The 17415-nt window shown below is 32.0% G+C and overlaps 2 protein-coding genes across 12 annotated transcripts in view; both read left to right on the forward strand.

Annotated features, from left to right (window-relative positions):
- Nucleotides 1-4341, forward strand: part of LOC126852724 (uncharacterized protein C05D11.1-like) — a 126129-nt gene extending 121788 nt beyond the window's left edge. Inside the window, exon 15 of the mRNA XM_050597814.1 lies at nucleotides 4331-4341. The gene's annotated coding sequence lies outside the window, so the exon portion shown is untranslated. The remainder of the gene's footprint in view (nucleotides 1-4330) is intronic.
- Nucleotides 1-17415, forward strand: part of LOC126852718 (nuclear receptor coactivator 2-like) — a 121873-nt gene that overhangs the window by 94410 nt on the left and 10048 nt on the right. For 9 of the 11 annotated variants that reach the window (XM_050597798.1, XM_050597790.1, XM_050597787.1 and 6 more), the window contains 15 exons: nucleotides 4126-4242; nucleotides 4441-4621; nucleotides 5375-5745; nucleotides 6439-6668; nucleotides 7246-8320; nucleotides 8634-8756; nucleotides 9534-9863; nucleotides 10584-10820; nucleotides 11456-11621; nucleotides 12049-12224; nucleotides 12368-12703; nucleotides 12848-12960; nucleotides 13048-13174; nucleotides 13551-13824; nucleotides 15823-16131. In XM_050597798.1, coding sequence (XP_050453755.1) covers nucleotides 4126-4242; nucleotides 4441-4621; nucleotides 5375-5745; nucleotides 6439-6668; nucleotides 7246-8320; nucleotides 8634-8756; nucleotides 9534-9863; nucleotides 10584-10820; nucleotides 11456-11621; nucleotides 12049-12224; nucleotides 12368-12703; nucleotides 12848-12960; nucleotides 13048-13174; nucleotides 13551-13824; nucleotides 15823-16131 — 4165 coding nt within the window. The remainder of the gene's footprint in view (nucleotides 1-4125; nucleotides 4243-4440; nucleotides 4622-5374; nucleotides 5746-6438; nucleotides 6669-7245; nucleotides 8321-8633; nucleotides 8757-9533; nucleotides 9864-10583; nucleotides 10821-11455; nucleotides 11622-12048; nucleotides 12225-12367; nucleotides 12704-12847; nucleotides 12961-13047; nucleotides 13175-13550; nucleotides 13825-15822; nucleotides 16132-17415) is intronic. The other 2 variants (XM_050597794.1, XM_050597797.1) reach the window with 2 other exon arrangements.

A 17415-nucleotide genomic window follows, 5' to 3' on the forward strand; every position in this document is an offset into this window, starting at 1 on the left:
CGTTGTTTCGTTAGCGGTCTGACGCAATGACGGATAACAGACGCGCCAGGGGCTAATGGACTGTGTATACGGTACAAAAACCGAGCGATGTGCACGCACGCACTTTCGACGTAGTACCCCGTTCTCTCGAAGATTCGTATGATCTCTTAGTCATTCGCCGAGCAAAGTCAATTTTCAACCCCGCAAAGGCACTCGTCTCCTCTTTGAGAACGAGAATGGCTTGAATTGAAATCTAGATATTTAATCATTCCAACGATATAATTTATGCATATAATTCTAAAATTTAATAGAATCAATTATCTCTCACATGATAACCTTGTAGTTAGTCAAATTTTTAAATTTTATAGTTCATTGTCTCTCCCAAGCTTAAAAAAATGAATTGAAAATCAATGTTATATATATATATATATATATATATATATATATATATATATATATATAAAATGCAAAAAAAAGCAATTTTCAAATGGCTGCAATTTTATCGCATATAATCGGATTGAGATCAATAAAAAAGCTTTACAAAGCGTTACAAAGCTTGAAGTTTCTAATTTCAGAATCTTTTAGTCGAGTTCCATTCCTTTTATTTATAAGAAAATTAAATTATGAAAAAGCGACATTCGTTGATTGAACAAATTTTTCAAAAATTTGTCAAAAAGTGCCGAAGAAAAAAAAATTGAAATACAATTTCGTTTACTGACTTTTGAAGAGCAGTGTTTTATCTTTAATTTGATTTTTTTATTGACATTGAGTGTTCGTAACTAATGAAAAAATTATTGATTATTAAAAAAGCAATTTAAGGAGAAATATTACTTTAAAATCCACTAATTGCCTTTTCAATCAATATCTGTTAAGTGCAATCGTTACTTTAAAATCGAATAAAAATTGCACTTTTTCATTTAAATCAATCAAATTAATGAAAAACCGCTAACATTTGTATAAATTCTGCAATACTTACAAGTAAAAAGTATCTTAATTATTCGTGCAAAAGACCGAAGCAATTAGTGCATATTAAAGTGCCTTTAAAGTGACGTTTCTCTTTAAATTGTCTTCTTAATAATTATTGTGCGATAATTTTTGCACTAGTTATGACGTTTAAAGTTAATGTCTTGTTTTTACTTCAATAGTGAATAAAAAAAATTGTAGGACATTCGTTAAAAAAGCAGATTAAAGATAAAACTATGCTCTTTAAAATTCCGTTAACGAAATTGTGCTACAATTTTTTTATCTTCAGCATTCTTTGACAAATTTTTGAAAAATTTTGTCAAAGGCGGACATCGCTTTTTCATATTATAATTTTGCAACAAATAAAAAGAATTGAACTCGACTAAAAGATTCTGAAACTAGAAACTTCAAGCTTGGTAATGCTTTTTTATTGATCTCAATCCGATCATATGCGATAAAATTGCAGCCACTTAAAAATTGCTTTTTTTGTAGAAAGAAGAAAGTGGCACTTTAGTTTCTTTGTATAGTATATATTTTTAGCTTTTCAATTGTATCAACGTAATATTTTTATAAATTATCATGTATTCTGATTCTTCAAAATGTACATAGCGTGTTCTAAATTTTCCGTATTTCTTTTATACACAGAAGAGATTAGATTAATCCGGAATATATCTTGACGAAAATATCGAGACAATGCATTCTGAGCTGCAAAAGAAAATTTAAAGTTGTTCATACCACAATTGTCACTTCAGAATTTTTTATTCTTTAGGAAAAGCATTTTATTTACTAGTTATCCTTTGTAATCATGTATTTCACATTTAAGATAATTTGCTGTCTCCTTTTATGCTCTTTTTTGATATCATTGCGCGTTTTCTTCTCTTATCTATCTGTCTTTGTACCATTATTGCGACTGCTGATAATACTCGCGTGCCATAATCAATTTGACAAATCTATACTTTGATGTGTAAAAGCAATGATATACACGTGTGTGTGTGTTTAACAATAAAATCCGATCCCTTGTTCAAATGGAATTATTTATTTTGCATTCGGTACGATTTTATATATATTGTCATTTATTTCACTGATATCGCGCGCGTAAACATTCCATAAAAATGACCACATATTTTACACGAAGGACACATGTCAACAATTTTGTCAACAATGTTTTCACATATTTTTATGTATCTTTCCTATGTTGTCGAATTTTGTTTTATTATCGAGGCGCGTAAACTGGAAAGTGCGTCGTCGCGATACGATGATTCATATAGCAGGGAACATGTTTGAGAGTATAATAGATGCTATACATTTTTTACGAATGTTTTTAGTTTGTCGTATTTAGTAAAATATATAATAAATTTAGAACGGCACGTACAAAGATAATGTGACAGCGCAGTTGCTGTAATATTTCACTTTTGCTTGGAAAAACATTTGGAATTCTCAGGAATTTCTTTTATATCTGGGAATTTTATTGGAACTTAGGGAAAATAAATTTTCTTTAAAAATAATTCTCTTTGATAATGCTTTTACATTGTAAGCAATCGGCAATCAGCTGATAAGTCATGTTGTGAATTATGCGTTTAAAATATATTATAAATATATATTTATTTATCTTTATTTTATGTATATTTCAATATCTTAACAAAATATTGAAGATGCAATATATATATATTTTTTTATTGTAATTTTTAGTAATAAAAAAATGAAAATGTTGTGTAACTGAAGAAATATTTATTATTAAAAAATATTTAATTTTGTTCAATAGTACATTTGCAGATCTAGCACTTGAAACTTAAATGATTTTGTGTTTTTTTTTTTGTATGAATAAAAAGCATACAATAAAAAATTTATTTAAATTTAATTTAATTATTTAATTTGATTATTTATTTTAATTAAATTTAATTTGTTTACCTTGAATTTTGAATAAAAATACCTGGAAGATCAGGGAATTTTTTTACAAGATTTGAGTAGACATCTTGTTATATATAAATGACAGAATCTAAAATAAAAAATATATTATTTCATATAACAACAGTATTCTTTATATTAAAAGGAACTTATGTTGTATTTAATTGAACATTTCATTTATATGAATTTGATAATTGAAGAAAATACAATCATAAAAAAATGAAGGGAAAAAAAAGGATTTTACGTTGATGAAATTTTGCATCGCAATGACATTGCGTTTTACTCGTAGCGTCGTGACATCACTTGAGCGACTTGCTGTAGCATTCGTGTATGCAAGATGCGTGTGTGCGGGATATACAAAAAGCGGAGTCAGTCGTTTCCACGCATTATCGCGTCACGCATAACGCAAACGTCGTGAGGGAAATGCTACCTCCGTTCTATTAGATGGAAAAGATTAAAGGTCCATTTGAACTTGTCCTTTCTGTTCGTGTAGACAGCGTTTCTCGGCAAAATCGGGCGTGATTATTTTGACATTTCAGGATCGCACGTTTGTTAAAATCGTGAGATAGATTTTTGTCTTTATTTATGTGTCATTCGTTATATTTTAAAATTTTTTCCTCAACGATGGCGCGGTTACAAAAATAAAAACATTTTATTTCGTCTCTTATGGAATATAATACAATATCGGGTGCGATATAAAACGAGCAAGTGGAAATGGACCTTAAACATCATTTCGCTCGCGTGGAGTTGCTTTATACACGACGCTTTTGTACGGACATTAGTTAGGCGAGACGAACGCATGAGAGACGATTACCTAAATCGAGTGTGAGATAAAGGCTTGCGCGCAGTCTTTTTAATATCAAAGTTACGAAAGTTGAAATTGCTACTATGTGTTTATATTTTTTTATTCTATGTTATTAATTTTTCAAATTACATTAAGCAATCGTCAGATTTTTTTTGGACACCACTTATTTATGAGCGATTTACTCACAAATTTACGCGTGCCAAATTATAGTTTTACAAGACTTTTACAATATTAGTAAAATTTATTACAGATATTTTTTTTAGATAATATTATTATCAATTGATAATATATCTATCGTATTGCAGTTTTCATATGCAGAGTATTTCAAAAAAGCAAAGAAAATTATAAATTGACTTTGAGTTTTTAAAGAATCCCTATGAAAAAGCGCATAGCTCATGATGGCCTGTATATTTACAATGTAATATATGATGATACAAAAAACATTAATTCATGTTTAATTTTTTTTGTGGCAGATTCGGCACTTTAGGCAACAAGAGGGCTCCAATAGTCATGCCGTACAACAGGGGGAAGTGTCCTCGTCGAATCCTAACATATTATCCAACGATCAAGTTGGCCCTATCTTACTCGAGGTTCGTATTATCGGTTTGAATTAATAAGTGAAATTAAATTCAGGAACAATATCATTAGATTGTTAAAGAATTAAAGAACGTATCAGAGGAAAAATTTAAGTGGCACTACTCTGCGTTACTCCAAAAATTATTCTACATTAATTGCATTATTCCAAAAAAATTATTATCCATGAATTTAATTATATTTTTTTCATACAGGCGCTAGACGGCTTTCTATTTGTTGTAAATACGGAAGGCCGCGTGGAGTACGTTACGGAGAACATAACGCAGTACATAAATTACACGAAGGACGATGTACTCGGAAAGGATATTTACAATATTATTCATCATGGGGATCACAACACCTTTATGCCTAGTTTGTTACCTATGTCTTCGTTAGGTATGTATTTTTTAACTGTATCGCGTACGGTACATTCCTTTCCTTAGGGGTTGTAGTATTCGAATAGGGTAGATTGTAGATAAGCATAATTAGTAGGTCATGAATAATTCAATATTCAATGCAAAGATCCTGTTTCCTCAGGGTCTCATTTTTCATTTCCTCGTTTTTTATTTTGTCCTTTGTGTTTAAAGATACTTTTCATAAAGTCAAGAAATGGCAACATGTATTTCTGGCGAATTGGTGCTTCTCTTAATCATTTCTGTTGTCTTTGCATTGCATATATACTAATCCAATTACAATCTTGGTCAATTAACTTTATTTTTGAACTTTATTTTGAATTCCTTTTAAAATTACAATTATGATTATATGTATAGTTGTACCGTATGCTTCATAATATCCTCTTTCAATTTTAATTATATTGTTTAGATGAAATTTGATGACATTTCTTTTCTTAGAAAGAATTTTAAAAAATTTAGCTATTTTCTCTTAAAGTTTATTTAATTGAAATTAATCGAAAAAAACAAGATTTATTTGAATTTTTAAAAATATTCTAATTTTTTCAGACTTTAACTAGATTATAAATAGATTTAATAATTTTTTAATTTGATTTTCAAATTTAATCTCGTAAAAATATCTTGCATTAATCACATAAAATTAGATTGATTTTTAATTAATTGTAATATAGATTAATTCGATTTAATTCTTTCAATTCTTTAGAAAAACGACATATTCAAGTTATTATATATATTGCAGGCTGGACCAGCGAGCCGCAACCTCAGACCAGGAACCGCACCTTCAATTGCCGCTTCTTGGTGAAGCCTCCTGATGATAAGGACGAGACTATGGAAGAGAAGCAACAGCGAGTATCGAAGTACGAGTCTATGCAAATCTGTTCTGCTCTTCTGCCCAGTAACGCTGATCGTCTAGAAAGCGGTGATGTGTCCTCCGAGTCGTCAGACATTGGTCCTTGCGTGATGTGCGTAGCGCGTAGAATACCGCCAATCGAGAAGCCCATTGGTCCACCTCCCGTTGAACAATTCACCGTCAAATTAGATACCACTGGGAAGATTATCGCGGTTGACGTCAGTTGGTTATCCCCCGTTTACTCCAAGTACCTAAGCAAGGTAAGGGTGTGTACAGCCACGTCGTATATCTTGATCACGTTCATTCTGGATACACCAATTCAATAATAATTGGGCGCTATTATATAAAACAGATAAAATATTTCTTTACAGAATTATATTCTGGATGATATAATTTTCTTGTTTTAATTTGTGTGTGTGGATAATACAAAATTAAAAAAATATATAAAAGTTTTCTTTGAAATTTATTTAATATATTTAATAATTTTTAATATTTTATATTTTACGTGGAAGCTCTTATTATCTTTCTTTCGCTAGAGTATAAAATTAATTACATTTGTTTATCTATTACTTAATTCAACTAGAAGAAGATTAAATATGATTGATAATGACAATTTAACAATATATTTTCCAACATCTTTTAGGTAATTTTTTTTTATATAATTCTTATTTTATGCATATTTATGCTGAAAGATAATATATCTTTTCTTACGCTGAAAAAGAAGATATTTTGGAATTATTAATTTTAAATCATATATTCAAGTTGAGAAAATAGTTGATTGAAGTTAATTAAAGTTTGATTTCAAAACTTAAAATTGTTTTTGAAATTGAGATAAGATACTTCAATTTATATTTCTAACAAGGATAATACTATAATTATTTATGTATATAATATAATTATTTATGTATTGCAGAATTGCTTGAGAGATATTCACGGATATGTTTTTATTGCAGGACCTGATAGGCACAACGATTAAGGATTTGTGCCACCCTCATGATCTCAGTACGCTCACGAAACATTTGAGTGATACGCTTCAACTCGGTGAAAACACGAGCGATGTATACCGACTGCGCGTTAGTCCTGATAAGTTTCTTAAGATTCAAACAAAGTCAAAATTTTTCAAAGCAAGTGTGATGAATGTGCTCGAAAACGATTTCATGATGGCTACTAGTTCCATCCTTGGGTAAGTACACTGCTCTCAATACTTAGTTTTAATGCAACATTATAAACGTGATATTATACACTTATCTTATTTTCTGATAACTTGATAAATGATTATCCAATGAAATGAATGATTGAAAAGTACATTGAAGTCAAAAGAGAATGTTATTTGACTATATCTTGATATCTTAAAAAAAACAACAGCTTAATTATTCTTTTTTCTTTTGAGCATGGAGAATTTTGTGAGACCTGCCATTTTTACAGTAAACTAATTAAATTTTATATATATAAAATGTTTAAAATATATTTTAATAACCTAAAATATATTTTTGATTATTATATATAATAGTTTTATTTTATAACACTTTTAAGCAAAACTGGTTGTAATATATACGTAAAAAAAATTCTTTTATTATTTTTTATTCTCTCTTTTGAAATCATAGAATAATATGTAGTCATTGAATGTCGATGAAGAGAGATGATTAAGCTGATGCAAAACATCTCAATTGCAATTTAAATAAATTACAACTAATTTTAGATTAAAAAGAAGATGTGAATCTAACTAATAAATAAATGTGTTGATTTATTGTTTATAATAGGGATAATGACTTAATGTCTATCGAGAGTGGTCAGCTTTCCAACAACAAAATGTGCTCAGGACACCCTAGTAACCGTTGTGCAAATAGTAATAATAATAACGGTAACAATAACAATAACGTGGGTGGTCCGCTGATGCCCGTCGCGCATCTGTCGAACGGTCAAGTGAGTGGTATCAGTGCTCGTGGTATGGCGGTGTCGCATGCCGCCACATCGTCGAACTCAATCGCCTTTAACACGGGGAGTACCGGCGGCGGTGGTAGCGGTAGTGGCAGTGATTCATGCAACCCTCTGACGTCGCTAAGCACGTCGAGCGCCAACCCGTTCAATCACTTTTCGGGAAACATGGACCTGGAATTCGAACTTTTCCCTAGTTCCACACCTTGGGATTTGGATAGTAGTGCTGGGTGGGTGGATAGGCCAGAATCGAGAACGAGTGGGCCACCGAACTCACGACCATCTTCCCAGCCGGCACCGACATCACCGAGTTCACAGGGAACTTTTTCGAACTCGGCAGCAGTGGCATCTCACTGTAGTCCTCTACGATCGTTCAGTCCGACGGTCAGCGCTACTCACACCTTCAGTAATTCGTTCCCCTTTAGTCCTCTTCAAGAGACTACACAGACATCTACGTTGAGTAGCAATGTCGCCAGCAGTATCAACACTAATGGCGGCAATGTTAGTGGCATCGGAAGTAACACCGCTACGACGACCATCAAGAGAACGGAAGAGAGTAGCAAGAGCGGATGTCCTACTAGTAACAGTGGCGGCGGTACCATGGATAACGCGACGGCGAGGACTAGCAGCGCTGTCGAGACTCAGAATACCATATCCACTGAGTCTGGTAGGCTGCGAAACTTGTTGACCAAGGGGCCGAGTGCCAGCGAAGACAGCCAAGATAATACGAATAATGATTCGGATAATCAGAACAAGCACAGAATACTAAAGATTCTGTTGAACCAGCAGGACGAAGACGACTATCATTCGGAACATAAAGTGCGCACGAGTCCTAGCAACATGTCAAAATCTAGTATGGAGCACTCCAAGTCATCGCTCGGAAATAATATGCTATTGCAGGTAATTTAATGGTTTTGATAATTATGACGACATTAATAACTATAAACAATAAAAATTTAATATAGAATTGACAACTATGTTTTGTTTACTATTTTATTTTGTATCGCTATCAATTATATTCGATTGATTACTTATAGAAAAATCGAGAATCCTAAATAAAATTTATCGCTAAATCTATTTTAAATTAAACTTTAGATTGCCGATTGCAATTATTTTTTTAGTTATATATATCTTTTTACGAAAAAATAACGGTTCATACATATTTGTTTTCAATCCCCATCACTTTATTATTTTCTCTTTTTTGCATTTTAAGTTACTAAACGAAAAAAATGATGACGAGGATGATGAGACACGTCCTGGAGTGAAGAAAAGAAATGAGCTTCTGCAGCAACTGATGAAAGACCCAGACGAAGAGAGAAAGTTACAAGAACAACAAGTATGCTTTATTGCCAATTTTAATATATTCTTCAGCCTAGCAGCGTCGTTTTTTTAATTAAAAATTTTTTAATTTCTTGTATTTTTTGTATTAATTTCTAATTTTTAATTTTTGGATAAATTTTCAATTTGTAATATTATTATTTTGTAAAAAATTGAAATAAATATTCTGTACAATAGCTTTTTAATTAAAATGATTCTATTTATATATAAGAAAAAGAATAATTTGGCATAAGTTTTTATTTTTAATTGCCGCAATTCTTTATATTATTATTTTTGTAGGAAATTAAAATAATTATTTTACGCGTAAATTTTTTCCGGTAATTTTTAACTGAAATAACTTTTGTACAGATTAAAATAACATTATTTTTTAAAACAGTTTTTTACATTAATATATATAACAATTTTCCATAATGTTTATTTTTTGTTTTTTTTTATTCTTTTTTTTATTCTTTTTTTTGGAAGTTTTAAGGTCAAACCAGAATTGGTAGAAAAGTTTTATATATATATATATATATATATATATATATATATATATATATATATATATGGCGAAAAGTTATATTATATATATAGAGGATGACGAGCTAATAGAAGATACTAAGTTCGAGACTCAGCATAATCTAAAATTTTTCTTCTCTAATGTTATAACTATTGGAGAAGGTGAGGATAGAATTCAAGCTAGGAGTGATAGAAATAAAGAACTGGGAAAACTAGATCTAGGAATTAAGGAATTAAAAACTAAGAAATGTAAGAAAGAATATTTCGTGTATTGTAGAATCGGGAGGACGATTCTCTCTTACGGAGTCTTGGATTTCGGAATACCACGCCGTCGCCATCGCAATCAAGTGATCATGTGGCTCTTGGTAGTTCGACTCAGGTAGGCCAGAAGAGACCAGGAGAGGATGGCGATTTGAATGTGGCTGTGAAACGACCCGTGGACGGCTCGCATCAAGTATCTTCTTCAGGAACGGGCTCCTCGAGTAACGCGACGAGCAAACTGTGGGAGAAGAATAAGATGCTGGCATCTTTATTAGCGAAACAGCCGCCGCAAACAACGAACGTACCAACGAAGCTGCCCGCGTCTATAATATCAGCAACACCACAGGTAATCTCATAATAAAATATTTGATAATAAATAATTTAAATTAGAATTTTCGGCCAATTTGCGATTAATTTCTAAGATTAACGAAAAGAGAACACGTGTACTAATCTTCACTTTTCTTGTGTAATTGATAACTACTCCGGATCATCTATACTGTGAAAAGAGTGATCTTATCTTTTATTTAGAGACCCTCAAATTATAATTTGTGTCAACTTTTTACTAATTGATTCTAATTATTTTTGATAAAAAGTTATGGAATTAATCAGAATTATTGAAAATTTCAATATTGTAATTATAAACATAATAAGTATAAACTGCGCGTATCCTGTGATATCTCAAACTGAATTAAAAATTAAAAGGGAGCGCAATGTGGAATCGATTTTATTTCTTTTAATTTAACTACATAGAAGGCTTCATAGAATCTTTCAGAGATCTCCATAGAAATTTATAACACCCTATTGTCAAACTAAAAAACAAAAAGACCCGCCTCTTTTCACAAAAGGCTTAGTTTTCTAAAGTTTTTTTCTTTTCTACTTTAAGAATATTTATTTTTTTTCCACTTTATTAAGTGTTTTCTTAACGTGTCTATGATCGACAACTAGTTTATTACGTGCTATAAGTGCGAGTGTATTTTTTATTTTTTGGGCAAAACATATATATATATATATATATATATATATATATATATTTATTTATTTATAATATATATTTATTAATTTTTAGGACAAGCTGCCTCGTTTAACTGCAAAACAACAGCAACAGCAGCAACAACAACAGCATCAGCAGCAGCAGCAGCAACAACAACAGCCGCAGCAACAGCAGCCTTGGACCGGTGGCAGTATGCAAGTTGGTGGTAATAACACGATTACGACGACGGCGACGTCGGCGCGTTCTCTTCAAAGTCAGTCGAGACAACTACCTCGTCAATCAGCCAATACCTACCTCAGTCATATAAGTCAAGTATGTGTGATTTAATTTAATCTATGAAATATTTAATTGTAGATTAATTAAAAATCCATAATTAAATTTTTGTGTGTCGAATAAAGATATTCATTGCAATAGAGATATTCATTCTATATATTATTGCAAATGATGATTGAGCACTCTGTCACTCTTAATAGATATAATAATTTATTAGTTTCTTGGTGTGAGAACTCGCACTGAGTTCTAGCATTGTGGACCTAAAGCTTTAGAATTATGGATATTATTAAACCCGATTAGGAAGGACGTAGTTACTGTGTGTGAATATTATTTTATATTCCGTCCAGCAAGAGAATATCCATGATTTTCCATAGCTGGACAAATTGGGTAGAGCGTGGTGCACTATTCAGTATACATATAACACGTTCGGATCTAAGATTATCTCAGCCTAGAAAATTGAGGATTTTAGGTTTTGAAGGATTTTGTTGAACACTATTGGCAGAGAACAAAAAAAAGAAAGCAATATGGCGATGTAGAGAGGGGGAGGAGCTTTCTAGGTGTTCCGTGGGCGGAGATCCTGCCCGAAACGGACGAGTTTTTGTCCGATCCGTGGATGTTTTCTCACTGGACTGAGTATAGACAATATTTTTTTAAATACATGTAATTTTTTGCAGCAACAAAGGCCCCAAATGGGAACAACCGAGTCCGAATTTGCGGGTAGCGGAGAATACCACCAGACTAATACCGATCCAACTACTTGGGATAATCCGGCATCTGATCCGGATCTTTCGGAAATTTTGGATCAAGTGATAGATTTTGTCCCGGATCAATCTAGCGCGGGTAATTATAATACCGATTGAAATGCTAAATATTCAGTTTTTTAACTTTTGATTATTTATTTTATTATCATATATGTATTTGTGTATATTTTCATATTTGTGATAGTATAATAATTTTTATAATTTATTTATAAAGCTTCGACGAATTATTTGTTGAAATTTAAAATTGGACATTTTAAATATATATGTAAACTTTCGCTGTCACGCTACTTAAATAAATTTAAAGATCTTTCGAAGATCTTTTCGATTTTGATAGCTCGACAGCTTTATTATTTGAAATATGATTCAATTTGTAAGCAATAATACATTTGAATAATTCTGAGCAAACACTTTTGCAATAATCAGCTTTCTGCAAGGAGCATAATGCAATTGAGATTACATGTGACAGCGAAAATAATTATACTTTTATTATACTTTTTATTTAATAGATACGTCTCCGATAGCGAATCTCCTAAGTCCTCTTATTGAAGCGCCCCAGAATGTTCTGAACGAGAAAATGGCAATTAATGCTATCCAGAAGTCGTTGATGTTATGCGAGACTGCCGTGAATCCAACGTCTTCCACCATAACTATACCTGGTACTCCCCCCGCCTATTCTACTGCGGTAAGTTTTTATTCTATTTAAGCCATTAATTTTTTGCATTATTTTTGTTTATTTTGCATTTTAAATGTATAGACATATTTCTCAATTTATTTGTCTCATCTTATATTGCGCATGGAATGATGGATCGTTGAATTTCATTTCAGTTGGGCACTACGCCTGTGACAACTAGTCACAGTTACCAGCCACCTCCAATGTACCAACAGCCTAGAATCAGGTTCACTCAGCCAGGCGTTAGACAGACCAGTCAATTCACGCAACAACAATTGCAATTGCACCAACAACGTTCGAAGCTTAACGTTCTGCACCAGCAGCAGCAACATCAACAAGAGCAAATGAAACAACGATTATTACAACAACAAAAACAACAGCAGATGGTTATCCCGTCGAATGCTACCGCGACGGATCAAATCAATAGCAGTATTCATAATATCGATAATCTTCTGAACAATACTGTTGCACCGCCAAATGTATCGTTGCAGGTATGCAGTTTATTACAAAAGTAAGATATATTAGATTATATCCGATGAAAATATTGCGATTGCCACGCTTTGCATTAAAGATTCAGTATATTATGCGAAAATAATTACTGTATAATTACTGATATTTTTTTTTCTTTTATTCAGCGATCGAGTGTCCCAGATTCGCAAATCTCTCCAGGATATGGGGGATCCGTCCAGATGCCTTCTGGTCATCGACTCGCTCACTCGTACTCTCATCCGTCAACGATATCACAACAGTAAGTATTCCGTAACGTTTGTACGCGCGCATAATTGTAAATAAAAATTTTGCTATGCTATGTGCATGTGAACTTATTCTTTTACAGTCCCATTGTGAATAACAACTTCAACAGTGGGCAACAAGTGTCCGCCCCGGCGAGACTCTCGCCACATTCTCCAGCCGGTATACTGCCGTTCTCTCACCCGCAACCATTATCGCCACGGGTGACACAAGTGAGTGCGAAAACATTATTGCTTTATCAGATCGACGAAAGAACAGAAAGGTATACTTGTATACCAACTGCTTTTATAAATATTCATTAGAACCAATTGAAAATTGGCTGATTTTCTGTTTCATTCAAAGAACAGAACTACAAATGAATAAAGAAACTGAAACTTATATTTATACAAATGATTTTACGCTACATAAATATCAGACACAATATATTACAGATAAGCGTTAATGTAACGCGCAAAAATTACGAGCTTGAACTATCGTAAGATTAGTTCAAGTTTGTTGTATCGTTATTTTGATTTTCATTATTTTTTAGGAATATCCTTGCGTATCTCCAAGTATTTTTAGTACGTTTAATTGTAATATATGCGCCAGGGCAATTACGGCAACACACCGAGATTATTCAACGTGAACCAGGTGAGGCCGCAGCAGCAACAACAACTGCAGCAGCAACAGCGTTCGATGCCCTCGCCGGGGACGCCAGCGTCCGCGCGGCAATCGCCGTTTCCTACCGAAACGTTTCCTCCACCTACGTCCCCCACGGCCAGTCAATTTACACCAGGTCCCACAACCGGTGCACCAAACCCGTCAGCTCAGTATCGGCTGCAACGAGCTACGTCTACGCCTTCTGCTACGACTCAATTGCCAGGTATGTATTCTTATACGGTTTCTTATATTAATAGATTGCGTTGGATTTAAAGTGATCCAGTTATTAGGCGTGCGATAATAGATAATTAAGATTATTACTAATGAAGATAATTAAAAGAGTTGATTATGATGAAAGAAATTCGTTTAACAACCATATAGGAAAGATTAATTTTGAATTTGCAAGAGTGACATATCGAATAATATTACAAATGAACATACAGAATTTAGGATCTTCTCTATGCTGGTGTTAGTAAACAATAGAAAATGAGATATATTTGATTATCAAACAATAGAAAATGATATATTTTACATATTGTTGAGTAGGAATGCAATGTAATGGCAGAAAAAGGATTTTATATCATGTGCGCGCGCGATGTGCGAAAAGATAATGTGATGAATTTTATACATTTAATTGTAAGATTAGCTATAAGCGTCGTTGGAAAGTCGATTTACTATGTCAACATATATTTTTAACTGTATTTATTAAGTAATTTGAATACATCTGAATTTGATGAATTAAAGAGAGAAATCTGGAAATTTCAAGAAAATTTCTATGTAGTTATTTTTAATCATATTCTTTATTCAATTGTGTTTAAAGTATAATTTTTAATATTGGTAAATCGACTTGTACATAGAATTAACAGAAATGTTATATTAATTATAATAGTTATATAAGTCGTGGCGCGTGATTATCGTTTCTTCTCACTTATTAATAAGCGGGAGATTTGTTGTACGAAAAATACGTAAATATGCAATTTTTAACTCGTTTAATTTTGTCGTTAAAATTGATTTTCTTTGTTTTCGGATAGTAATAAAGATAGATTAATACGTACATACTAGTTTTTACATCGAAGATCATCGAATTGATTTTCATGGTACAAAGCAAGTATGCAGTTTAATATTATACGCGCAATGGAAGATGTGATCGAAATATACAAAAGATTTTGAAATGGGTAAGTATGTACAAATTAAGATTAACTTTGTTTAATCTCTTAAACATTGTGGAAGCGCCATATGTAGATTAGACGGATATGCGCATAGATTTATTAGTATTCTTTTGTGCCTGTATATCTCTCGATGTTTTTCTGTAAATAGAATTGTGTGATATTGTGTTATACGAATCCTCTATAAAATGAAAGGATATCGTAACTGAGTAATGTAGCAAATCTTTTGCATAATCTATGATTGACAATCTTTGAATATGATTGGCTCATGGTGTGTTACTAGAAATAATTGCGACGCTTTGTTATCTCTTATTATCTTTAATTTTCTTATTTATTGTATCTCAAAGATTACATAAATTTATTTTTTATCATTCGCATAATTTAGATTTAACACAATTTCTCGTTTTAAAATGATTTTAATATTTTAAAATAATAATAGATACGAGGAGTTTAAAATTATATTCAAAATTGAATAAGACTAATTCGTAAAATAATTATTTTTAGGTTGATATTTACGATTACATATGATAATGTTAATCGGTCAATTTTTTGTTTTATATATGACTTTATTTAAAGAAAACAAAGAGATCTTTTAATTTATTATAAAATGCTGAAAAATATCTATTGCAAAGGCATTTTTGATATCTTCAATCGCATCTAATTATAAAAAGCTATTTTGTTTATATATAGTATTTGTTTATATATAGTATTTACTTGCAATTTTTTGCCAGAAATGTCTAATAAAAATAGATCGTCAGATAAATTGAAAGATTTATACGCAAGTCAAAGACACTTGAAAGTTTTATTTATTTAGCGTACTTGCTTGTAGCTTTCAGCTGGCAGAACCGGGATTCGCTTTCCGGAGGTACATTATTCAAAGTCGGTGCGTGCTGTTTTAATTAATTTATTTATTTAACGTATAGATTTCTCGATCTCGATATTATGTGCGTGATTATTGACAGCGAACTTTGGCATGATATATGAAAGCGAAATAGAAGCGTTATTTGTTAAAGCTGGCCAAGGACAACCCGGGCTATACACGATTGATGTTACAGGTGGAATTGGCTCGCCTCGGCACTACGGCGGAATAAGTAAGGAACCGCTTCTTTCACCTAGTCATTCACACTCGGCTTGCCCGGCAACACCTACTCACAGTCAACACAGCAATACACAACACTTCTCCAGTCAACAACATAATCAATTGCTATACCAACAACACAACGCCAACACTCTCAACACGGCAGACATGCAGAACAGTCAGTTCTGTTACGATCGCTCGTCAGTCCCGCTCTATCCGTCTGGCGGGGAGGCGCAGGATGCCAGGTCACTGCCTCCCGGTAATCCTGTCAATCACCAAATGGGTGGTAAGTCATATGACTTTTTAATGTCATGTGACACTTCATTATCATTATCACAACCCTGTGCTACTTCGTCAATAAATAATAATTATCACCCTTACCAGCACCTTAATTCCCAATATCACTGCCACCAACAACCGCGGCGAAAACGGCAACGCGATCAAAGCGGCAAAAAATGTAATGCATGAATTGGGCTCATGGAAACAAATAATTCTCTTTCATATTCACTCTTCCCATTTTCACTCTTTCTTTTTTTTTTACAATATCTATATTTTGACTTTCACTTTATATAATATATCTTTTATATATATCAATATCATATTCAGATATTCATTCAATGTGCTTAAATAATCCTTTCCTGAAAACGCCATGTGCCCAATAATGTTCTAAATCAAAGTCCTTTCAAGAATTATTATTTATTAAGTTTATATTGTATTTTTTAATAAAGTTGTATGTCTTAATAAAGTAAATTATACTTTTTTTCGTGAACCCGATTGATTATCTCAATGCGCTGTGCGCATGAAAAAAATTTATAAATATATTTTTATAATTAGAAAAAATATATAAAATAAAATATATATATTGGGTCACATAATACTTATTAAGTACAAATCGTTAAATTCATATGTTATTTGGTTATCATATATATCATGGTTATCATATATTATCTTGGTTATTTGAAGAAATCACACTTTTATGCATTTGATCTAGCATTTTCCATAAATATAGGATTGTGTGTTAAATGTTGCATGTGATGCTTTCTTTATACTTGCAATTGTCCATCAAATGTTATAATCATAATGTTGAATGCTCATCATATTTTCATGACATACCTTCTCTTCGGAAAAAATTATTTATATCAATACACACTGCAACATGTACACGGACACAATCAGATTAAGCGAGCTATGTATTTGCACTTCCCTTAATATTAGAAATATAGATTGACATAGATAGATGTGATATATTAGAAAAAATATAAATACCTCTAAAATTCTAAACCTTTACATTAATGTAGTCTCCCCCTTCATGTTTTTATTTGTTAAAGGTTTTAGATCATGAGGAGGAGGTTTAACTAAATTAATGTAAAGGTTTACCAGATTTCTTATATCAATTACGTTGCACTGAGATTGAGCAAATTTTAAATGAGCCGACATCGACGTAAACGTACGCGCGTGATTTTTATATCATATGAATTTTGTGTTATACAAAATTGTAACTTTTGCTATTTGAGAAAATTCACCGCATTCATATTATTTCCTTAATTCTTTGATTGCATAAAAATGGCGA

This window comes from Cataglyphis hispanica, chromosome 11 (genome assembly GCF_021464435.1).
Source record: "Cataglyphis hispanica isolate Lineage 1 chromosome 11, ULB_Chis1_1.0, whole genome shotgun sequence".
Taxonomy (NCBI): domain Eukaryota; kingdom Metazoa; phylum Arthropoda; class Insecta; order Hymenoptera; family Formicidae; genus Cataglyphis; species Cataglyphis hispanica.